Genomic DNA, 25,069 nt, shown 5'->3' on the forward strand with positions numbered 1-25,069 from the left:
AAGCAGAAGAAAACAAGACAAAATTAAGTTAAAAAAAAATGGTAAAAGGAAAATGTACAGCTGATGATTCTCTTTTTATTATTTGATGTTCTGACTTGCAGTATAATTAATAAAAATGCATTAGAATAATCTTAAAGAAAAAAGTTACATTTAATGTCTGGTCTATGATTAGAATCATTACCCCAAATATAATATAATATATAAAAATACATATTATATTATACATTATACATATATTGACTAATATAAGAAAACACTTACATAATTATTAGAAACAAACTCACAAGTTAGCAAAATAGTCAGCAGCTTCTTAGTTTTTCTGCTCTATCATTTGATTTTATATCCGACATACTGAATAGAGGATGGGCTAGTTATTGTCGCCCTACACCAAACAGTGGACACACAAGGATAGCAACTAGCAGTGTTTTTTTTCAGGGGTCGGTGGAGACCAAAAGAGTGGAGAGCTAAAAGAGTATAAAGTAAAGATTATATATTAGACCTACATTCATATTATCACATTTGATAATAATACCAATTATGTCAACCATTTGGGGGGTAACTATAAGCACTTGTAACAAAGTAACATAACTAAATTACACATTTATTATTTATTTTATTGTAATCCATTACAGGTTATGAAAAAAATCTGTAACTAAATTACAGTTAGTTCATTAAAATGTTGGTTATTACAAAAGGGTTACATCCAAACTTCAGAAAAAAATTATATGTAGAATGTAAGATTCATTCTGTTCATCAAGAATGCCTTCTGTTGGCATATCTCCAGACAACATGGGCCAGCAGTAAAGGGATAGTTCAACTAAAAATGAAAATTCAGTCATTAAGTCATTTAGAGACTTTAGACAACAATTTTCGGTAAATGGTGACCAGTTTTTAAATGTAAAAAAAAAAAATAATTAAAAACCACACAGAATATAAAATGCTTCCATACTGCTCATCTACAACCCAATGGGGGATTTTCTTTTTCAGTTGTTTTTGCCATTTAAAAACTGGTCACCATTCACGTACATTGTTTGGGAGATTCTACACCGCTGTTTTCCCGTGAAAAACTAAACCTAAACCCCACCTTCAGTCGACTGAATTTTCACTTTTGGGTGAACTCTCCCTTTAAGTCGTTGGGAAATTTGAGTGCAACACCATTAACAGTAGCATGGCTCACAAGGAGCTGTCTCTAAGTCTATTCACTGAGTAGCATTCACTCAGATTTTGAGTGCTGTTTATGATTGGCACTTTTGTTTGACTTTGCACCGCCTCTCTTCTGCCAATCAAATCATGTGCATTGCTTTAGTCATTTCTTATAAAAGTAATCAAAAGTACTCAAATGTAATTAGTTGCATTACTTTGATGAAGTAGCAAATTAGTTACATTATTAATTACATTTTTAACAGGGTAAGAATAATCTGTAACTTGCATTTCAAAAGTAACCTTCTAACACTGGTTGTCAGTAGTATGTTCTGTTAAATGAGCGTTCCTTTGTACTGTGTTCCTCTGTACTGTGTTCCTCTGTACTGTGTTCCTCTCTGTACTGTGGAGCAGCAGCAGGAGGAGCTGACTTGAACAGATCTGATTGTCTCCAGTGGACAGTAAACATGTCCAGGCTGTGAGGTATCAGCAGTCTGGGGCCACATCTTCCTTCTCTCCATCCCTCCATCTCTCAAGGGAGTATGTGTGGAGCAGGTGCTCGCCCTCCTCCTCCCCCTCCTCCTCCTCCTCCTCCCCTCTCACACCCCGCCTCTTTCTCTCTCTCTCCCTCACTCCCTCTCTCTCTATGTCTCTCTCTGTGTCTCCCTGAGGACAGCTAACGTGTTGTCCTTTTCCTTCCCACATCGGTGTGTGTTGTGGTGGTATATCGGGGGCGATCACACAGTGTATCGCTGCGCGCAGAGCTGCTGTAGTTTATCTACCAAGGATTCGCAAAAACCGACGCGGATTCTCTGTTTCTCTTTGCTGAGGCGGTAAGTTCTCTGTTTTCTCTTGTTTTAGTACAAAACGTCTTTTTGCTTTTGTTGCGGTGAATGAATAAGGTCTGTCATTGAAAAGTTTACATGCGGTTGAATTGTTAAATGGCCACTGAATGACTGGATATCTCTCTGGTGCTGAGCGGTGACTTCAATCTAATGACCTTATGGTTTTCTTTCTTTAAACTATTAAAACTGAAAATATCGTGCGTTTTACTGGTTTTCCTTTGTCTGTTGTAGTCAGTGGGGACTTTATAATGTTTCATTTTTCTGTTTTCTGTTTTATGGCTTTGGTCTTATCTGTGGGTAGTTGAATCCTCACTTTGCATCCTTTGTATCTCTTGTTTGTCTTATTCGGTTCAGGAAGTGAAATTCTGCTTTCATTCGAGTCTATTTTTAGATTAACTGCAGTGGACTATTTACTCAAAGTGTGCTGTGTGTGATTGAATCAGTCGACAGTGTGCAATCAGACAAACTGGTTCAGCTTGACGGACAGCGTGAAGAGAGACAGCAGGAGAAAAGTGCTTCCGGTTACCACTTTCAAAATAAAAGTGTTAGTAGCGTTACAGTAGTTAATTATAACTGAAAACTAAAACTAGTAGGGAAACATTAAGTTCACTGAAACAAAAAATAAAAACTGCGCGTTAGAAAAAATAAATAGCTAACTGAAACAACGTTGTGTACTTGCAAAATTAGCTAAAATAATAATAATAAATAATCAAAGGGAAACTAAAACTAACACTGAAACTAATAAAGCTAAATTAAAACTAAATATTTTAAGCAATGAAGACTAAATTGAAATGAGCAAACCCATATAACTAAAAAAATATATATAATTTTTTTTAAATATAGGTAATATTACATTTTCTTAGTTTGAAGTCAGAACCCCCCAATTCCTGTTTCTTGTTGTTACTGCGTGTGTCTTGACGCAGGCGCAGAAGGTGAGGCGCGTTAAGGTGTTTGTGGTTCCTTGTTATGTTATCTTTCTTGTCAAACTTGTCGGTGATCAAACACATCTCCTGTTTGCTCCTGATAAACTTAACGGACAGGAAGACAGACCTGAAACACAGCAGTGTGTGTGTGTATGTGTCACCCATCTCCTTCCTCCTTGTGACGGTGTGTCACACACAACAGCAGCAGCAGCAGCACCCATGGGAGTTAGAGGAGTCGCTCTTTAATCCGGGACCTTTAACAGCGACTGTATTGTTTGGCTGAGATAGATGCCGCCGGGCGCATTAGCAGCAGTCAAGCGGATCACGTCGCTTTTGTGTGTGTACACAGCCCGCAGGTGGAGTTCAACACACACACACACACACACACACACACACACACACACACACACACACACACACACACACGGTCCATGCGCCATGTGCTGCTCCTGACCTGCCGTAGACCAGCTGCTCAGCAGGGGTTACTGAGTAAACCTCCAATCTCTTTAATTACCTCCCTCTCATACTGTAAGCTCATACACTCCATGGCTTCAGATACACCTCAGTGTGTGTGTTTTTTTTTTATTTCTTTAGATTATAAAAACAATGTTTATATTATATTACATTTATTGTGAAATTAATCACTAATAGTAAGAAAAATGAATATTAATATTCCCATGTCGTTTGTCTTTTGTGGGCTGCTTAGTGATAAGCTAATTGCCTGGTATACTTTATGATTTCTTATATAATTTGACCTGAAACTGTTGTACAGCCAATTAACTAACTGTACAACAGTTTTTTGCTTAATCAACAGAAAATTAAAGCAGCTGTTTTGATCATTTATTAAGCTTCAGGTCATTTATCAAGCAAAAGGCACTTTCAAGTTCCAACCCCTTAAATATGAGGATTTGCTGTTTTTCATTGTGAATGTGGTATATTTGGACCTGGACTTGGCTGTCAGCTGGACAAAACAAGTCAGCTCAAGATATCAGTTTGGGACCTGGAAAACTGGAATCAACTTTTTTTGTACTCTGTTTTCTGATTTAAAAAAACAATTACTTGATGAATCGAGAGAACTTTGTTGACTTTTGTGGGGGGTGGGGGTTGTCTTTACCTGATCAAGGGTCTACAGGACAGAGGGTGTCATATACTGTAAAGACTGTAAAGCCCTCTGGGGTAAACTGTAACTTGTTAGATTGAGCTGAATAAAATTTGATTTGACTTGACAGCATTTAAGTTAAGAATTTCAAGAGGCGATTTAATATTGGTTCTGGATCTTGATATCACATGATCTTCATCAGCAGACAACACTACCACCACAAGGGCAATTTCACTTAATTAGAAAATAATTTCTAAAATAACCAACAATGAAAGTAATTGTTAGTTGCACCCTTAACTACAGCATTCTCCTTTATTACTTAAAGGGCCAGTGTGTGATCATCAGGCTCATTCTAAGGTACCAAAAACAGAATGATTCTTATTTTCAGGTGATTATGAGCTAATGAAAACATACTTTGGAATATTATATTCCTTTTCTGCCCATAGGTCATCCTATATTGTTATACACTTAACCTTTCAATAGTCCTCTTCTGTGATAGATGGTGTAGTGTGAGTGGCAGTTGTTGTGATATTTTGTGATGTGCTGAAATGCATTCCTGAGAAAAAAAACTGAGACGGAAGAGGTGGACCAGCAGAACGGAGAGACACAAAGCAAATTATTGTGTTACAACAGCAACAGGCTCATGTTTCAGTTACAATAACCAACACCAGACATTCAAGTGACAGACAAAAGTCAGGTACACACACTGACACAAAGGACAGAGGTGATGACAGGAATCAATCAACTGCCAATGCTGCTTTTCTTGCTGCTCCGGCCTAATCTATACTGTGATAATGAATGAGGAAATAATCCATAAAATCTGTAATCCTGATTGGTTGACCCACACCTCACCTGTAATGTTACTCTTTCAACACTAACATTGTTTACTGCAGTGATAGTTGTTTTGCAGGTTGTGTTTCACAGCACACACCTCAATTACACTTTACACGTATCCAACTGCAGCCTGACAGGCCAGTCTGTGTGCATCTGCTCGTCTGTTTTGTATTCATACACCTTTGTGCAACGAGTGTGTGTCTGCTGCGTGTGTTCTCCCCCCTCGTGTTTGTTCAGATGGTTGAGGTCTAGCCACCGTGGTGTTGGCACCTGGTGAGCAGAGCCGGCCTCAGGCCAGAGGAGGAGGAACTGTGGCTGTCAACCGCCTGACACGACCCTCTGTATACCCTCCCACCACCAACGCTGAACATACACGCACAGTGAAAATCCTGCGGGCAAGAGTCAGACGCGGCCAGGCGCCGAAACAAACTGAGACAGCGTAAGATTGGTTTGCCTCAGATTGTTTTATCTCCTTGCATCATCTCCGTATCAGAGAGGCGAGACTGAGCCACCACACGCTGCAGAAAGAGATCGATGACACAGAGGGGGAAAAACAGAACTGTAGCTGCCGTGATGGGAGAGGCTGTCGAGTGAGGCTGCTGAGAAAGAGATAGTGAGGAGGAAATGACAAGGCAAAGAAACGATAACGCGGGCAGATAAGAGAAAAAGTGTAAAGGGTCCCAAAACGGCTGCTATTTATATCTCCTTTCTGTATCTGACAGACAGTGACAAGATGCTCGTAGACAAGTACACTGATTAGAGAAATGGAGAAGGGGTCACTGAGAGAGGAAAAGTGCCCTGCAGCCACGAGGCCTGAGTTCAATGGAGTAGAGAAGAGCAGAGAGTAGAAGATGTAGCTGTCCTATCTTTGCTGACAGTCCACATTTCTGCTCTAAGCTGTGGCGCTGATAATTCATAGACCTTTCACCAACATCTCAACTCTGCTATGATTGCACTGTAAACATGGCTCTACTCTAGCAGACACACTGTTTGAAGGGACAGTTTGGATGATTTGAAGTGGGGTTGTATGAGGTACTTCTTAGTAGAAAGTATCACCTACAGTAGATTGGGTACCAGCATGGAAACTGCAGACGGAATCAACAACAAAAGGTATTTTGGCCACTTGAACAAAGGTCCACTTAAAAAAAATCATCATCAGGTTAAGTGTACACTATATTTGGAATATTTTCAGCATTTTATTTTGCCATCAGACAGCCTTTTTATCGACAAGAAACAACCATTATACAAAGCAAACATCGCTCTCTCCAAACCAATCAACCTCCATTGAAGAAATCAGTGATTTTACATCACAGAACGTGGGAGTTGTTGATCTACCCCTGCCTCAATTTGTTAGTTTCTTTGTGTGATTGTATGCCTTTGGTGAATCTGAACCCTTTTTTTTAAGACACAGAAGTCACACATTAATGCAAACAACAAAATAAACTGAGCCGCATCCACAGTTCAGCAACCTCTGTGTTCTGCAAGGTAAAATTACTGATTCTGCCTATGGAGTTTTGTTGCTTTGGAAAGAGAGATATTTGGCTTATATAACAGCAGTTTCCTATTGGAAAAGGCTGTTTGACAGCAAAGTTAAGCAGTGAAAATATTCTACATATAGCGTACACTTAACATAAGTAATTTTTTTTTCCATGCTGGTGCCCCTCTCTGCCTCTTCAGAGTTGGGGCGTGCCAATCAGCATCTACTGACTTTAGATCAGTTCCTTGTACAAGACCACATCCAATAATTCAAAAGTGTCCTTTAATATATAACAGAGTAATGACCGTTACACTTCCCACACTTCCTCCACTGTTTCTTTTCCTGCTGTGTGCTACTAATTCTCTGCACCAGTGTGTCTTTGGATGTTGTTTCCTTTTGTTTGTTGTGTTTTTTTCTTGCTGGAGGTGTTGGTTATTACAGTATGTGGTTTTTCTGCTCCATTTATCCCAGAACCATAAATGCGTGCTGGCTGTTCGGTCCCTAGGGGTCACATGCATACGTTTTGTGACGCACAGTGCCTCCATCCTGAGTCAGCTAATTGTGTATGTGCCCTTTCTTTGCATGAATTTACACAGCCCTGCTCACGTACAGCACATGTGTGTTTTTTTTGGTTGATGTCATTGTTCTGTCTTATGTCATTTTTCTGACATTTATGGTCATTTGCGTGCCCATTTCTGTGTTCGTGAGTGTGTGAGATGCCGGGGAAGGAGAGTGTGTTCGTTGTTTATGGATTGTAAGGAAGTGTTAAGTGTTTCTGTGCGAGCTGCAGAGTGACTGGAGCTAGTAAAGCCATTTAGCAGCCCCTGGAGTAACCCTGGAGACTGCTGTGTTGACGCCACTCTGACTGCTATTACAGACAAGTTTAAGAGGCTGTAAAACATTTGGCTACTTTTCCTCTCCCTCTCTTTCTTTTCTCCCTCCGTCTGTGTGTGTGTGTGTGTGCTTGTCAGAGGAATTTGAAAAAGTCTGCCAGCTATTGTAACAGCAACAGTAGCTGTTGTTGCGATTAGTATCAGCTGTAGGAGCCCAAATAATAATGTCTTAAAACTTAAATAGAGTGTATTTTGTGTTATGAGACTGTGTGTGTGTGTGTGTGCACACACACTCATTATTGGTCTAATGTTCGTAAACACAAATGAACATAGTCAATTTAAGTGTTAACATAGTAGCTGACACAAGAACACACACACACACTCAGACATGCCAGTGTGATGAAGGTTAATGAGTAGGTAGTGTGTTACAACCTCTTCTCCCACTTTAATGACCCATCCCTTCTTACACACACACACACACACACACACACACACACACACACACACACACAAACACAAACACACACACAGACATTGTGTTTTTTTAATGAGCTGACAGGGCAGAGCAGGTCCCCCCCCCCCCCCCCCCCCCGCTGTCCTCACCGTCCCCCTGTGTGTGTGCGGTGGGTGTTTGCCTGTTTTTGTGTGTGTGTTAGAAAGAGAGAGAGTGAGAACGGTGTCAAAGACACAGGCCTCAACATGTCCTATATCACTGACATCATGCTGATGAGACTGTGATTGTGCATAAAGGTGTGTTTGTGTGTGGATGAACGGAGTTACACCTGGGTGTCATTTCCATTTTTAGCAAAGCCCGGGGTAGTTTTATTATTAGTTTGTGTGGCATACGTTGGAATATTCTCAGCCACGGCAGGTTGAGAGCGTGAGGACAAGAGTGTTGGTCACTGCACCAATGGTCAGTTGGTCCAACAATTTGGTCCAGACTGAATAAAAATTCATTGATAACTGGATGATTTGCAAAGAACTTTGATACAAACATTATTGGTTCCCAGAGGATGAATTGTTATGACTTTTCCCTGACTTTTCCCTGACTTTTCTTTTAGTGCCACCAGTGGGTCAAATTTTACACTTGTTCAGCACTTTTCCCCTGATGGGATACCTTAAAACCATAGACAGTATAATAAATAGTGGATGCAGGGTTCTGAAGAATTGTTGTGAAACTCAGTGCGGTGGCTATGGCCGTCACCATCCAGGTATTTCCTGAATCTGCTAACTATACCAGCTAATCCAAAAATGGGCAAAGTGGTGGAACGAGAATGGAGCTGAGGTGGCCAAATGAAGCAGCGTCCTAGATGCTAGCCACCTGTGACTGCATCCACCTGTGACTCAAAGTGGGCATAACGTGGCCATTTGAGGAACTACAGATTTTGGCACTTTGGCTTTGTTTTTCAGCCCTGGAGGTTACTAATTAGTTGTACTTTGAGGTTAATGCTGACATGCTGAAGCTGTATCTGTGTAGCTATTTTGCATGTTTAGAACTTATCACATGCTAGAATGATCAATTTCATAATAAATGCTGGTATTCTAACTGCGTGTCAACATGAATTTGCCCACAATCAGTTCAAAGCACTGTTGACAGCTGGGAGAGTTAAGCCAGAAGGTCCTTTGACTTTATGTAAAACCAAATATTTCACCTCATTTTACTTGTCAAAATTCAAGTGTTTTTGCATTTTTTTTTATTCACCCCAAACAGCCAATAGACCAGCTGTACACAGTCATCAGCTGTAGCTGTTAGCTAGCTACAAACTTACACCCTGACCTTGTGAGTGAAGTGTGGCTGTGTGTGTTTGTTTGACACCTCAGACGGTTCTCAAAACTTACCAGAGAGTCTGGTAAGTTTTTAGATCAGCAACAGTTCTTTCTGTTATTTTTCTTCAGGCCTATCTTGTTTTCCTCTTGCCTTTATTCGTTCATGAAGAAAAGTCATTCAGCCTCTAAAATTGAAACATCTTGAACTTGCGTGGGCATTTTTGCCTTAACTTGTACTTCGTATCTGTTCATTTCTCTAGTGTCTGTCCATCGCCTTTGTATGCAGCCACGACTCCTCTAAAATTTACTTCATGCAGTTCAAACCCATCTTTAGCTGTTGTTTGAGATTAAAGGACCAGTGTGCAAAGTTTACGTGGATGTACTGGCAGATGAGATGAGTGATGAAAGGAGGACAACACTATGGGTAAGTGAGAGGAGGTGGGACTATGTAGGCACTGCAGCAGTGTTTGGCAACTCACTGTCAAAGAGAAAAGAGCGAGAAAGTGCACCTGGTAATGGAGTATCAATACCGTGAAAGAGTACTGAAACAATTTCAAAAATTCAGCATTTAGTATTTCTGGATATTTTTGACAACACTTTCAGTTTCAGCAGAGAAGTGAAGCTGAGTCTGACATGTTCTGTATCCACCCAACAGTTTTTTCCCTGGGTGCAGCGTACATCACAGCCTCCGCCGTATGTCTGTCCCTTCATTCATCACTTTTAATAAAGCTTCCTTTTAACAGAGTTAAATGTCTTAATTTGTATTTAGGGCTGTTGTCTGTTTCACCCTGCAGCCCCCTGCTGTCCGGGGCAGCGAGGGGTCAGAGGTGAAGGGTGAGAGGTCACTGTCAGAAACCTCCCCTCCCCCACCTCCACCTCACCCCTGTCCCCAAAGCAGACAGAGCTGACTAGCAGGGAGACAGAGTGATGGATGGAGGGTTAACACACACACACACACTGAGCTCAAAACCACACACCCACCCTCCCCGCCATCACCATAAACCCCCCCCCCTCCTCCTCCTCTTTCAACCCCCCCACCCCCCCAACCACCACCACCACCCACCCTCCACCCTCCCGAGAGTGTGAGCCAAAAGGAGGAGGGATGAAGAATGAAGAGAGAAAAGAAAACGACAAGAGAGCACAGTTTGAGAGGGAGAGAAGGGACAGCTAAGGAGAGAAGGATAAAAAGAGTGACAGAGAAGGGAGAAGAGAGGAGGAGGAGGAGGAGGAGGTTGGATGTAGAGGGTGATAGATGGAGAGGGAGGGAAGAAGGAGGAGGGGGGTGGCGGTGGATGGAGAGGGGAAGGAGGAGGAGGGGGGAGTGGATAGAAAAGAGGTCACGTGACCACGTAGCAGCTGCAAGGCTGAGAGGGAGAGAGAGAAAGAGAGTCTCAGAGAGGAGCAGAAAGACGACGAGCAAGAGGAGAACAGTGTGCGGGAGGAGGGTGAGTGTGTCTGTTTGCATGTTTGAATTATGTGCACATGCATATGTTAGTATGTGTTTGTGAATGACATGGATAAATATCAGAGGAAACAGCCTGTGAGAAAAGATTGTAGAGGAGGAAAAAAGGGGAAGAAAGAAAGCAAGAAACAGAAGAGGAGATTATGTGTGTTGGCTTTTGTTAAATAAGCTCCAGTGTGCTGAGATAAACGAGAGAAAGAGGAGAGATGGGAAGGAAGGAGGGAGTACAGAGGAGGGAGGAAGAGAAAGAGTCGATAGAAACTGTCTTATCATCTCTCCCTTGACTGCTGGGCTCAGCAGAGACAGAGATACACACACACACACACACACACACACACACACACACACACACACACACACACACACACACACAGCCTGTCAGGATCTGAGCTTTTACTCTCTTCATCTCTCTTTCCCTTTCTGTCTGTCTCAATTTCAATTTTCCTTATTGACGTGACATGTAAATACATAAGTGTGCAGCCAAAGACATGAAGAAAAGTACACTAGAAACAGGTTATATTAGAAAAGAACAGTGAGCATTTAAGAAAAGCATACATCTTGTGTGCACTCTATCATACATATCAGAAGCTGCATGTGTTATTATCGTACACATTACACACATCAGATGTAGGTTGACAGGTTATTTCTTAGCTGACTCTGTTGTTTTGTAGCTGCTTGTAACAAGCTGAGGAGACGGGGTCTTTCGTCAACTTGCAGGGTCGTAAAACCTGGAATGGCTTGTTCAAAACTTTTTTAGAGCTGCAACTAACAGTTTTTTCATTATCGATTGATCTGCCAGTTGTATTCACAATTTATTGATTAATGTCTTAGTCTACAAAATGTCAAAAAATTGTGAAAATGTTCATCGCAATTTCCTAGAAACCAAAGTGACTTCTTCAAGTAAGGGGTGTAAGAAAACATTAGTACACTTGAGTGTCAGGATATTGTGGTACTGTACTGATTCTTAAAAGCACTGTATCGTGATATTGTGATACAAACAAAGATCCGTGTCACTGGGTCAGAGTCTCCTTGAAATCAGATAAAATGAGCCTGTGTTTACAATTTCCCAGGTGAAGTTACAGTGAATAGTATATTAGCTAGTTTAAAAGAAGCAGGAGGAGATTTTTATTTACATAATTTTATTTTTGACATTAAATTTTGTGGTTATTGTGGTGGAAACATTACTTTTGTCCACAGGGGGCTCTAAAATTAACACAAGTAGCTGTAATGGAAAATTTTCAAAACCTGCAGAAGAAATGAACTAATATGATTCTCTGACGGTCTACATGATTTCATATAACAACCTCTGTCAGTCTCCGCTTCATGTTCACCTACAAAGTCAAGATTTGGTCTTTGTTAACTCTCACTTTCGCCCTTCATATATCTTCTTCTCTCACTGTTCATTGCTTGACAGCTTCCTCTGCCTGTTTCTGCTCACACGTGTGAAAGTTGGCAGGCAGACGGTAGAGTAAACGTCTAATCTGTGAACACGAGATTCACTTTCAGTGGACAAACTCTTGAGATCTGACCACCCTCTATTCTTTCTTTAAAATCCAGTACTGAGATGATTTTTTCATGTGTGTGCTTACTGCTGTGGCTGTTTGTTTGTTCTTCTCGTGAGTGTGCATGCATGTTTGAAAGGTGTGTGTGTGTGTGTGTGTGTGTGTGTTGTGGTGGTAATGAGGTCATTGCTGTAGCACGCAGGGGGGCTGCTGGCTAATTCCAGCTGTAATTACCATTAGTGGGTCAGTAAGAGGGGAGAGGGAGAAGACAAAGGTTAGTCTAACCACGTTTGCTCCAAGTGTGTCCCCCCTGCTCAGACAATCAATAGGTTTGCTAGTTATCTGTATGTGTGTGTTTACTGGTGTGTATACATGCTTCCATCTGTGAGGGTGTTAAACTGCAGTGATACTGTTTAATAATGTTTGCGTGTAGACGCCCCCGAGTGTCTTAAGATGTGTTGACTGGCTCCCTCGAGGAAATGGACATGTGTGCGCTCATGTGTGTGATTTGCTATTAGGGTCACCGCTCTATTTGACACAGCTCTACTCCCTCCACTGTCTGTAGTGGAGCTGACCCACGCGTATGCGCTCACTATGATGTCCAGACACAAAGGCAGACACACACTCACACACACACACACTTGTCTATTCTCCTTGAGCACTTGTATACGATGAGTTTCATTCATCACTATGAATGGATACCAACTGTGTTCAAAAAACGGATTTCTTTTCTTACAAAATAATACAAAGCTAAATTTCCTCTTTTTAGAAAGATGGTGTCATTGAATTCTTCAGCTGAAAAAAGCATTGAACACTTTCTGCTAACTGGATCATCAGTGCTTTACTGTATTTCGAGACAACAAGAAACTTCATGGCACAATTTCTCCTTAAATCAAAACTCCTCACACATTTCTTCCCACTCTTCTCCTCAGGTATGAACCATGAGTCCAATAAATCACCATCATTAGGAATGATCTCCACGGCAACTCGCACCACGGCTACTGTCAGTCCCCTCAGCCCACTAACCAATGGGAACGCAGTTGCCCAATCTGCAAACTCCGGATTCGCTGCTGCCCTGCGTAAACTGGCCAAACAGGCCGAGGATCCCAGAGGTGAGCGGTGATCTAACCTCTTAATAAGCCAGAGCTCCAGACCAGGCTTCAAGCCCTGAAGATCTAACATCATGCTCCTGAACACATGCACACACACACACACGCACACACACAGGTACAGCAAACTGTTCTTTGTTGGTCACACCCAAAACATCTTCTTTTACTGCTGGTATCCAGCTCAACATTTTTAATGCAGCAGTTCCTATTTTTTTAACCCTTGCACCCTCCTTCAACATTCTGACCATCTTAATGCACCGACAATCTCCCACACCTTTAAAAAAAACAACCATAGCCCATGTATAGCTGATATAGTTACTAATTACTTGTTAAAAAGCCAAGTATAACAATACAGAAGTAATACAACTTGATTACTTCCTGTTACCTTTTACCTCAAAGTAAAATATGGTGAAATTGTTCTGCCTGTTATAGTGTTTATGACCGACAATGATTTCTCCATTAATTGATTAGTTGTTTGGCCCATAAAATGTCAGAAAATGGTGGAAAATGAGGCCCAGATAATATCCTCAGATGTCAGAGTTTACTGTCAGAGAATTTTGACTTTTTTCTTTAAAAAATGACTCCAAATGATTAATCGATTATTTTATTAATTTAATAGTCAATTAACAATCAATTTATTATCGCAGCTGTGTTTTACGTTCATTGTTAATCTATTTATTGATTGATTTAAAGACAAAACATTATGACATTTTCACCAACTAATAATGCCCCTTTTTACTAAATGTGTCTGTAATCCGATTGCATCTTTTTATCTGTAACTGTAATGGAATACAGTTACCTTTTTTCTATCCAGATAACGTAATCCTGGTGCATATAATTCTTTACTCCCCTCACTTGCTGAGCAGTAATAGTAATTCAAAATTTACACCCATTACACTGCTGCTACATTTTTCCTCTCATGTCCCTGCTAGAAGCAGCTGGCTCACCCCACATTGTCCACACACTCCACTTTGGAAAACCCTGCTTTAATGACTTATTTTCATTTTGTATAGAGAAGAGCAAATAAGATTATGTCCTTGTAAACCTGCAGTTTGTCATTTTCACACTTTGGTTCTTGTACGGATTAAATAAAATATAACATGTTAATCAGTGAGCTTTTGAGGTGCTGGCCAGGACTAGCTGTTTCCAGTCTTAATGCTAAGCTAAGCTAAGCATATTTATGTGCAGACATGAGGGAAGAGCATTTTAGTAGTCATCATCCTCTTCCAAAAAGTATTTTACTAGGTGTGGGATATATATTTTTCTACCCAACAACAATGAGTAATTCTTGTCAAAAAAGGTCTCAAATACAAACAGTAAAGGGTTAATTACAGTAGGCAGAACCAACTTGGGGAACTGCTCTCTTGAAGGGTTAGCAGTAGCCTTTCCTTCTCTAAATATCTTCATTTCTGTTTTTTAACGTGGCTGACCACAACTGAACAACAATGTGCATCATTGTCGACTAGTGGTTTTGACTCTTTTTTCATTCTGTGAAGTGAAGCCCCTACATGAGATCAATAAGTATATTTCCCAAAATATTGAACTGTTCCATTAAGATATGAACAAGGTACTACAAGGTACTGATGACCTAAAATTGTACAGTGTGCTGCAACACAGTACAAGTGACTGTGTAAGTATCATTTCATAGTCCAAGGTTGTGTTTTGTGGATTAATGTGAAACATTTTACTGCCTGGTAACTCTTTGGTTGTGTGTGTGTGTGTGTGTGTGTGTGTGTGTGTGTGTCCTCACTCACTCAGCTCATTGGTGTCCTAATGAAGGTGTTGAATAAGAGCTGACCTGTTCTGACCTCTCCCTCTCTGCCTCTTCCTTCATCCGTTTCCATTCATCTCCTGATAATGAGAATCTAATTACAGTCAATTATAACAAGCTCTCTCCGTCTTTCTATCATCACGTCGTTTTCTCTCTCCCTGTAGCTCTTTCTCCAACTTCAGGCCCTTCTCAGGCCCATTCGTTCCCACCTTCCCTCCATCTCATTATGATTTCCTCCTTCTCCGTCTCTGAATGTGTTTGTGTTTCTGTGTGTGTGTGTGTGTGTGTGTGTGTGTCTACAGATTAGTGAGCGTTACAGTAATAGAGTAATGGTGGAGTGAGTGCTACAGACAACACGCACACACTTTCTCTTTATCACATTTAACACCACCCCCTTCGCCGTGTGTGTCACACCCAAGCATCTTTTTAACACATTCATTTATGACATCCTTCTTTCGTTCTCTCTTTATCAGATTTTTGTCTTTTTTCATCAGCGTCACACGCAACTTTCATCTTCCTCTTCTCTTCTGCCTTGTGTATCTTTTTACACTTTCTTTTATTTGTGTGACATCTTGCCGGAGTGCTTTTCATCAAAATGATTGAATCACTGTTTACCTCGTCGCAGGCCAGCGCACTGACAGAAAAGTTAGTTTTTCTTTTGCATGTACCATCTGTATTATGTCACGGAGGGATTGTTTGATCCTAAAATCTTTTTAATCTGATGAGCCGCTCGTCTGATAGATGCAGTTTATTCCTGCCTCTCCTGCTGTCATTAACCCCTGTCTTTCCCCGCCACAGGTTCTGCCGTCAGCGGTGAGTCGTCTCCAGTTTCTTCCCCGGCCACCAGCCACAGCTCGCCGGTCACTACACCTAAGCGGGGCTCATTAGGGCCCCTCCTGGGACAGACCAGGGGCCACGGTGTCCCCAGCACCCCTCCGGTAGTCACCATTGCCCCCACCAAGACCAGCAACGGCCTGTGGAGGGCCGACGGACGACAGGTAGGATGCTTCATTCGTAACATTTACACATTAAATACATTTTCATTGGCAATAGTGGTTGTTCAACAATGAAGAAAGAAGAATTGACATTGAACATATATATTAAAAAGTAACTAGTTACGTCACATTACCTTCTGAGTAAACTGGTTAGATTAGAGTGCTGTGACAACACTAAAGTACAGTTCATCATCTTTCAGTATGTAATTAAAGCAGTATTTAGTACTGCTCACTTTTGGTACTTTTATTACTGCTGATAGTACTCCCTCAGTGATGGCATAGCAAAGCCATTCCAGCACTTGGGAGACATCGCACACAGGTGCTTTACTTTGGTCTCTGAAGACAGAAGGTTGTGTCTGTCCTCTGTCTCAAATGTCACCCTCAGACCTCATGATACTAATCGGAGGTCTCGCTTTCTACTGATCGTCTGGGGATCTCTAATTGCAAAATATTTGCTTGAATGATGGTGAGAATGGCTGCTAATAGACCTACGCCCCTTATTCTCTGATTGTTTCCACCCAGCTGTAGCAACGAAAGCTGGGAGACTGTCCTCAGCGAGGCGTTTAGAGACTGACTTGTGAGTCTACTTATCCTGTGACAGGTGCAGGTGGCGGTAGTTGCAGTGGTGGAAATACAGTAACAGTAATGGGTTGCTTATTTAAAAAGTAACTAAATAACTAGTACCTTAAGTTTAAAACGAATGTGTTACGTTAGTTGTAAGAACAAAAAGAAATTTGGTACCCTAGTGAGATACTTTGTGGTGACTTACTTCCAGTACTGTTGATCAAACTGTTGCCAGATAAGTTTGAGACAAGACATGTGCTGTCCTTGCTCTGTGTATCTGTACTTTCTGTTCTACTGTCTTGCTGGTTTCTCCCCTCTCGTCTCTCATGCTTTCTCTTAGCGCAGATGAGTCGTCTGTCTCTTTCTGTCTACTTTATGCGTCCTGTTCCTGCTCCATCCATTAAAGAAATAGTCCCAGTGCTTGTCAACATCAAACTGTCAAAACCAGCCATCCCTCCACTTCTTCCTTTCATCCTCTCCCCTCCAGCTCTCTCTTTCTCTGTCTTGTCTCATTCTTTCACCCCTCAGCCTCACCCCCTCTTCCTCTCGCTAATCAGTCCATGTCTTTTTCAGCAACACATGAGGGGTTTGTAAAGAAACACTGGAGGCTGCAGAGACTGGCACCTATTGTGTTCAGCTTCCTGCAGTGTTTGTGTGTCTGTGTGTGTGTGTATGTGTGTGTGTGTGTGTGTGTGTGTGTACTTGACCCTTCACCACAAAAGGCTTAGGATGTGAAGAGGGACCTGTGTGTGTGTGTGTGCGTGTGTGTGTGTGTGTGGATGTGTTTGCTTGTGGGTGTGTGAGTGAACTTAAGGTGGGGCGAGGAACCAGGCCCCTCACACAATGCAGGGGTTAGCCCCCACAGTAGCCACTTCCCCCTGGATCAGAGCTGCCTTTCTCCCCCTTCACAAAGACCACTCTGTGGCTCTGCCTGCCCGGGGCTCCCATTCAGACATTCACAGAGAAGGAGGGAGGCAGGAAAATAAAGAATAGGATGTAAAGAAATGAGGGGAGGGAGAGTAAGAATGAGCAGGGGAGCGATAGAGAAGCTTTGCGTAGATTCAGTATTTGTCCTTTCTGTGTGCGGCTTGTCCTGGAACAGAGAAAGACAGCGAACAGAACGATTTACGCAAAAGAAACAGGGTGTTTGTGTGTGTTTATTGGTGCATCTGTGAAGGCCGTTGGCCGTCTGCAGGGTCAAAGGTCAAGGAATGTGATGGCTGCTCTCCAGCACCTCCGTGTGTTGTCTGCTCTCCTGATCGCTGAATGATAGAGACGCAGAGGGGGGGAGAGACGATTCACCACTGGTTTGAATCTGCTTTCCATGGGTGACACATTCAAAACTATTCAAACATATTCAAAGCACTGATATTTCACTGCAAGTCAAGTGTCGTACAAACCTAAGGTAGCAGATCGGGTGTTGCTGGGAGAGGTCATTTGTTTGTGGTTTGTCCGTGGTCTGTCTGATGTCCTCTGTTGCTGTAGCAACAACATTTGAAACATTATAGTTGACACATATGCCTTCTTCTCATTAACCTACTAATGTCAGAGATTTCCTGGCAGATATTTCCTCTATACTGAAAACATCAGGGAGCACAAAGACTTTTTACGCTGCATTGTTAACACTAAGTTAGTGTGGCTCTGTGATGTCAGTATGTTGGTCAGTCCACCCTTTTGATCCAAACTGAAAAATAGCTATGGGATGATTTGTCATTAAAGGGACATTCTGGCACTGTTCATGTAGATGTCCATTCAGTGTTGATGGTTATTGTAGGAAACTGAAGAAATTAATAAAGGAACTACTACAGGCTATTTCAGCTTGGGTTCAGCTTCCAGTCTGCAACTCTGGGGAGCCAGTGGCCATGTTAGATGAGTACTGTTGTCACTTAACATTATGTTTTGGCCAAAGAAGTAATAGCCATAGTTAGTCTGGTAATTTACGGCAACATGGGCATCAGAAGCTCATGCACAATGCATCCTGGTACAGTTAGGCACTGCTGCACAGCTCCACGAGCAGGGGAACTCAGTTTTCTTGGTCAATATAACAGTGCTGAGGAATTTATTGCTTCAGTTGACTTTATTTACAATCAAAAGTAAATTCCTTAAATTTGTACAAACAGTCATGGTGCCCAGAGGAGGAATTGGCCCAAACTTTTGTAGATTTGTCCCAAACTTTTGTTTAAGACCAAAAATCCAAAAATAATAACATTCCCATCAGCGGTATTTAGTGGTGAGTTCTAATGAGGAAACTTTAGCATGTTGACATGCTAAACAAAGATGCTGCACATGGTAAACATTATACCTGCTAAACTCCAGAACAATTGTCAAGTAACCAGGAGAAACAACTGAATGGACCCAAAATACAAAATTGAGACAGAAGGTGCAGTTCAAAAGATTTAATGAACTCAAAGTACAAAGACTTATGGAGGGTCAAGCAGGCACAGGTCACAATCAGATAAGCAAACCAAAGGCAAACAATATAAAAGTGCAGGCAAAAAATCCAAAGTCCAATAAAGAAATAATATAAAGAAAGAATAAAGGAAGTAGAAGAAAGTCCAAAACCACAAGGAAGAAATCCAAAACACAAGAAAGCACTGGGGAAAACACTGGGCTGCTTGATGCAAAGGGTGAAGACGAACTAACAAAGAAAGGAGGAAAACACGCAGACTAAATACACAGGGAGACTAATCAGGGACAGGTGTAACTAACTAAACTAGGAGGTAAAATGGTAGAAAGAGGATAGACGAGAACTTCAAAACAAACCAGGAACTACAACAAATAAACTGAAAACCCAAAACCATGACTGTCAGTGTGAGCATATTAGCATGTAGTTAAAAGCACCGCAGTGCCTAATGCCTTGGTCACGCTACATGACTTTCAAAGTTGTCTGATCACTGTGCCATTCAAAGTCGTCTTGCACGGCTGGGAGTAGATGGTTGGTCTTGTTTAATCTTTAGTTGAACTGTTTTGATAGTGAGTACAACAGTGACGTGACACATGAAGCAAACTGGGACAGATCCAAGCCCCAGATCACAGTCACATGGAATTCATCCTTGCCAACTGTGTCACTATTTACTGTAAATTTATAGGCAAGTCTGGAACACATCCTTTTGTAATTTGTTTTGGCTTCGGTCATGGTGGTGATTTGAAGGTTGGAATTTTTACTGTAATCAATTGAGGATCAAATGCAACTTTGTGGTGACCGAACCCTTTGAGTGGGAGGCTCTTAGAGACAGAGACAGTGAGCGAGGAAGGAGAGAGCAGTTGGCCAGATATTAGGATCATCTTTCCACTTTGATCTTGACCTGTTATGACATATCAGACCCACTTTTCCACTCCGCTGAGCCTCTGGGTGCTGCTCCGGGGGGAGGTGGAGGTTTACCCAGTCACTTCTTCTTCATATTTCCCTCTCCTCCATTTCCCGAACTTCTTTCCACTCAGTTTTAATCTTGCACAAACTCAAAGCCCCTGGATATACATAGTAATGTCTGCTCTCACCCCTGTCAGGTAGAGCCAAGTGTTCAGGGACTCGGTAGGGAGCGGGTGGGTGCTGAGAACACCCAGCCACAACAGGATAAGAGGACTCCACCTGCGCCTTCACCTCACCCACTGGCTCACCCCTTCGGCCTCACCCCCAGCTCCGTCATGCAAGACCCCAGAATACAGAGCCTTAGGTAAGTGCAACACATACTCGTAAAGTAAAATTTATATAAATTATCATGCAAGCCCATCTGAAACAACATAGATTAATGCTGTGTGCACTTGTTCAGCAGTTTGCCGGGGCAGATGCACCCTGTGGTTCCCTCGGGTGCCGTCCCAGAGGAATACCTGAGAGCGCTCCGGCCCTTTGCCACCTCAGATGACCTCCGACTGACCTCTCTACCGCTGAGTCTTGACCCTGCTGCTGCTGCCCACGCCGCAGCAGCTGCTGCTTACTATCATCCTGCCTACCTGCACCACCCGCTGTCCTTACCAAGGTAACAACACCACCTGAAACTCTGACTCATGAAAATCTCAAACACAGAATTATTGTTTGAATTCCAATCAAGACAAGACATGAAGAAGTTTCTTTTTGATTAAAAGGTGCAGCTGTAAAATATATATATATATAGAGAGAGAGAGAGAGAGAGAGGAAATATTGAATAATTTGATCTTTCTTTTATTCAAACAGTGATTTAGTTTATAGTGCAGTTGAAGTATAAAGGAGCACAAAATGGAAATACAAAGTAAAGTACAAGTAAATTTAAAGATTTGATTCAAAACTGTACTTAAGTACATTGCTTGAGTAAAAGTACTTCCCACCACCATGAACAAATGCTAAAGTTATGCTGCTCTGTGGTTTTACCAAGGCAACACTACCAGCTGTAAACATGTCATTTTTTCCACATTTGGCCTGTGCAGCTATATAGTCTAACTGGTTTGCCTCTGTCTGTCTGTCTCTGTCTGTCTGTCTGTCTGTCTGCCTGTCAGGATGGAGGAGTCTCTGTGTCTTTCTGCTCTGCGGTCGCAGTTCTACTCTGTGCCTGCAGGAGGCGCCTTCCCCCCTCTTCACCCCTCTGCCCTCCACTTGCACCTGCCTGGGGGCCGCTACCCTGGAGAACTGAACCACACAGCAATGGCTGAGAGGTAACACACACACACACACACACTGTCTTGTCTTTCTTTCTTTCTTCCCCCCCCCCCCCCCCCCCCGTCTGCAGGGCTGTGTAATCTCTCTCTGCAGGGTAGGCACAGGTTGCTGAGTGTGTGATATTTTTAGCACACACCCCACAGTGCCTCCTATACACTCATCACACACTGCCCTTCACACACACACACGCTGCACACCCATACACATGCATATGCAAGCCACTTCACACACAAAATGTCACACACATGCACACGAGGAAGTCTTTCTTTACCCTCTCGTTTTCTCTCAATACTTTGAGCTCCTCTGTCAGTGTCACATTGTTTCCCTGTGGCAGAATGCACGAGGGAAATGTTTGTGTTTGAAATGGAAGGTATTTATCGTCTGCTTCTGTAATGGCTCCTGCGTATCCTGTAGGTTTGTTTGTGTGCTATTGATTGCTGGTGAATGTGTTCTGTTGTGTGTGTGCACGTCCTTTTCCTGTGGATACCTATTAAGTGTTCATCTGCTCTTGCTCAGTCATGCTGTGTATGGATTATTTTCCTCATGGTAAGTGGAGAGTATGTGTGCATATTTGCGTGTGTTTCTGCGAGTGTGTGTGTATGTTTGTGTGAGGTTCACCAGTGTGTGGTTAATATCTGCCTCATGTTGGGTGTTGCATCTCTCACCTTCTCCCCCTGTGTGTGTGTGTGTGTGTGTGTGTGTGTGTGTGTGTGTGTGCATACTTGTCAACCTCCCCCACAGGCTACAGATGGAGAATGAGCTCCGCCAGCGAGAGAGACAGCAAGAGCGTGAACGAGAGAAAGAAAGGGAGCGCGAGGCCGGGCTGGAGCGAGAGAGGGAGCGCGAGAGGGAGGAGGAGAGGGGGAGGGAGCGGGAACGGGAGCTGGACAGACAGAAGGAGAGACAGCAGAGGGAGAGACAGCAGCAGATGGTCAGAGCAGTGGAGAGCCACTACCTGGCTGAGCTGCAGGCACGGAGGGCACCACCAGAGGACAGGGCCAGGCCGGGGGAGAGGCTGACCCCGAACAGACTGGGTACCTACACACCAACACGCACGCACACACAGGTGCACTCATGTATGTTTGCACACATACAGGCACATTGAGGACCAGGTACCAAAACTGCATGCAATGGCATTCTGTGTCTTGCAGCAAGAATAAAGAAAATTTTGAGGGGACAGTTCACCACAAAATCAAATCAATATTTATTTTTTCCACTTACTTGTAGTGCTGTTTATCCATCTGGATTGAGTTTGGGAATTTAATGGAACACGGGGATAGCTGGTAGGATTACAATTTTAAAATACAGAACAGTATACTACCATGCACAGGGCACACACAGTTTTCATTTCATTGTCATGTCATGTGAAAAAATACCTGACTGGGTGGAAATTTCTCCATTTTTGTCTAAATCAATCAATCGATCAGTTGTGCACAACAAAGGGAGGAGCAGCTGGACAAACTAATAAACCTAACAATGAACACTTAGAGCTGCAATGATTAATCTATTATTAATCAAATATTTAATTAATCTGCATCTATTTTGATAATCGATTAATTGTTTGGAGTAATTTTTTTAAAGATAAAATATCCAAATACTCCTAAATACTCCTACTCCTTTTAGCTTCCTAAATTTGAATATTTTCTGGCTTCTTTACTCCTCTATGACAGTGAAATTAATATTTTTGAGTTAACCTTAGTGAGTCAGTATATGAAGTGTTCTATATTTGGATCTTGAATATTGAATAATGTGTGTTGTGTTTTTTTTTTGGGTGCTTTTCCTCGTACCAGAATGACAGTCACACTATTGACAGTGTTTACATGCATAGGAGTATCCTGATTTTGAGCTTTATCCTGGTTTTGATCTTATCTTTTGATCTGATGTTTAAATAGAACATATCCTCATATTCCTTTATACATTATTATAACAGAATCCAGATTTTTGATCATCTGTTTGGTTGTATCCTGATCTCTCTCCATCACAAGCACTCTGTTCTGTACCAACAAAGGATGTTCAGAAACCAGGATCAGGTATTTACATGCCTACAGTATCCTGGTTTGTATTGGAGTACTCTAGGTATATTTCTCGAAACTGGGTTAAGGGCTTATCCAGGATATGGTGTTTACAGTCATAAAACATAACCATGATACTCCAAAACTCGATCATGTAATTCGTGATCCATCATCATATCCACTCTTGTCAAAAGTGTAACATGCTGAATGATATCTGAGTAAATATTATAGAACAGGATGAGGTTATTTTGTTGTTTATCTGAATGTCTGCATAGACGTAGTAATTCATGTGTCTAAAACATCACTGTTCTTCCAGATAAAACCAAGGACTCGGAGCACCCAGGCTTCTCAGCACCCAAACCTCTGTCCCTGCAGCCTGGCCTTCACTCGTCCAGAGCGCCTCTCCCGCACCCGGTGCCCAGCCTGGTGCCTTCTCACTTGGGGAAGCATCATGCTGCCGCTGCTTCTGGTGGTGGCATCCATGGACCTCTGGCAGCTACCATGATGACACAGAGGGCAAGCGAGGCGGCGTGGTTAACACGGCAACGAGGACAAGGACAGGAGAGGGAGGGTCCGCTGGAGATGGGCATCAGGTCACCAGGGAAAGGGGTGGAGCCAAGGAGAGACGGCCACAGGTGAAGATACCAGAGAAGTAGTCGTAATACTTTATTTGAAGGGATGTGCATTGTTGTAATTAATGTCAAGTTGTCATAACAAAGTAATCTCAAACTATATCAACTTTGCATTAAAATGACATAATTGACCAATGACACGTAATGACAACAGTCATAAACATTCAGAAAGACTCCTTCATGTTTATGACATGTGTCATGACATGGTTATAACAGTGTAATGACAGTCTTGTACACCCATTCAAATAAAGAGTAACTGAAGCTTTAGAAAAAGATTTATACCCCTGCAGTGTCATTCAGTGTGGTGAGACTTTGAATCTAAATATAATTATATTCTGCTTTTGATTTTCCTCAACAGAAACAATTCAGTCCATCACAACCCAGGCAGCAAAGATGTACCTCCTTGCCTTGGCGCTCCACCTCCCCTTATCTCCCCCAAAGGTCCCCATCATCCTCCTCCGCCTCCGACTACACTCTGGAACCCAGCCGCCCTTGTTGACACCCCAACAGACTCCCGCAGAAAACTCAACCCTCCCACGCCACCAAGTCGGCCACCTCCGGGTCTGACCAGAGCTGACAGACCCCCCCTGAGTTGGGGGGATAAGCTGGAAGATGGAGGCAGGAGGAGGGCGGAGGGTACAGAGAGGTACCAGGTTCCAGGGTCCTGGAACAAAGCGGAGCAGGACAGAGCCATCCAGGGCCTCTATCACCGCCATCACATCAATAACCTCCATCAGAGATCCTGCATGCCTCCTGAGCTCAGCGGGCAGCGGCAGGCAGCCTCTCCGTCTCTGCTGAGGGAGCGACAGAGTCAGCCGCCCGACAGCATGCTGGTTTATGATGAGGTTCTTCAGCAGCACCGCCGGCTGCTCAGCAAACTGGACCTGGAGGAGAAGAGGAGGAGGGAGGCCAGAGAGGGAGGTGAGCACGCAGGTGGAAAGAGGAGATTTATGAGCAGAGGAGTTGACCACAGGGAATGAATGGCTGCTTTGCACCATTAAAAATAACCCATAGGCTGCAATTTCTTTATGACGAAACATAATTTCTCTCTTGCTCTCCTCCTACCAGGTTATTACTACGACCTGGACGAGTCATATGATGAGAGTGACGAGGAGGAGATGAAAGCCCACTTGAAAAGAGTGACTGAGCAGCCTCCACTCAAACTGGACACATCCTCTGAGGTGCATGAACACAGACACACTTCACACATACATGAAAGGTTTAATGACATAGTTTGGATTGTTTAAAGTGGGGTTGTATGAGATATTTTTTCCACGTTTTTCCACTTTTCCTCAGAATGTGACAATTTTCTGAATTTGATTTGGTTGTGTAAATAGCATATTCTGTCTGGATATTTTGAATTAGACCTTATTGTAAATGTGGCATTTTTTTGGCTAGTTTGCAAAGCTGGTGAAGAGATGAACACACAAAAGAAAAGTCCACATTTCTGGTCGGAAGGAGAAACACACCTACT

The 25,069-nt window shown here is 42.6% G+C and overlaps 1 protein-coding gene across 4 annotated transcripts in view; it reads left to right on the forward strand.

The window, feature by feature from the left end:
• The window catches only part of LOC146316407 (genetic suppressor element 1-like), a 48,063-nt gene that overhangs the window by 16,531 nt on the left and 6,463 nt on the right, over nucleotides 1-25,069 (forward strand). Inside the window, exons 1-10 of one of the 4 annotated variants that reach the window (XM_084733993.1) lie at nucleotides 1,820-1,973; nucleotides 12,815-12,994; nucleotides 15,561-15,760; nucleotides 19,829-19,995; nucleotides 20,092-20,298; nucleotides 20,792-20,947; nucleotides 21,693-21,985; nucleotides 23,280-23,598; nucleotides 23,954-24,516; nucleotides 24,664-24,776. In XM_084733993.1, coding sequence (XP_084590119.1) covers nucleotides 12,817-12,994; nucleotides 15,561-15,760; nucleotides 19,829-19,995; nucleotides 20,092-20,298; nucleotides 20,792-20,947; nucleotides 21,693-21,985; nucleotides 23,280-23,598; nucleotides 23,954-24,516; nucleotides 24,664-24,776 — 2,196 coding nt within the window. In that variant the 5' untranslated portion in view covers nucleotides 1,820-1,973; nucleotides 12,815-12,816. Of the gene's footprint in view, nucleotides 1-1,819; nucleotides 1,974-10,232; nucleotides 10,364-12,814; nucleotides 12,995-15,560; nucleotides 15,761-19,828; nucleotides 19,996-20,091; nucleotides 20,299-20,791; nucleotides 20,948-21,692; nucleotides 21,986-23,279; nucleotides 23,599-23,953; nucleotides 24,517-24,663; nucleotides 24,777-25,069 lie in introns of those variants that run through there. The other 3 variants (XM_084733994.1, XM_084733992.1, XM_084733991.1) reach the window with 3 other exon arrangements.

Source organism: Lutjanus erythropterus, chromosome 13 (assembly GCF_056507025.1).
Source record: "Lutjanus erythropterus isolate fLutEry1 chromosome 13, fLutEry1.hap2, whole genome shotgun sequence".
In the NCBI taxonomy this organism is placed as follows: Eukaryota; Metazoa; Chordata; class Actinopteri; order Lutjaniformes; family Lutjanidae; genus Lutjanus; species Lutjanus erythropterus.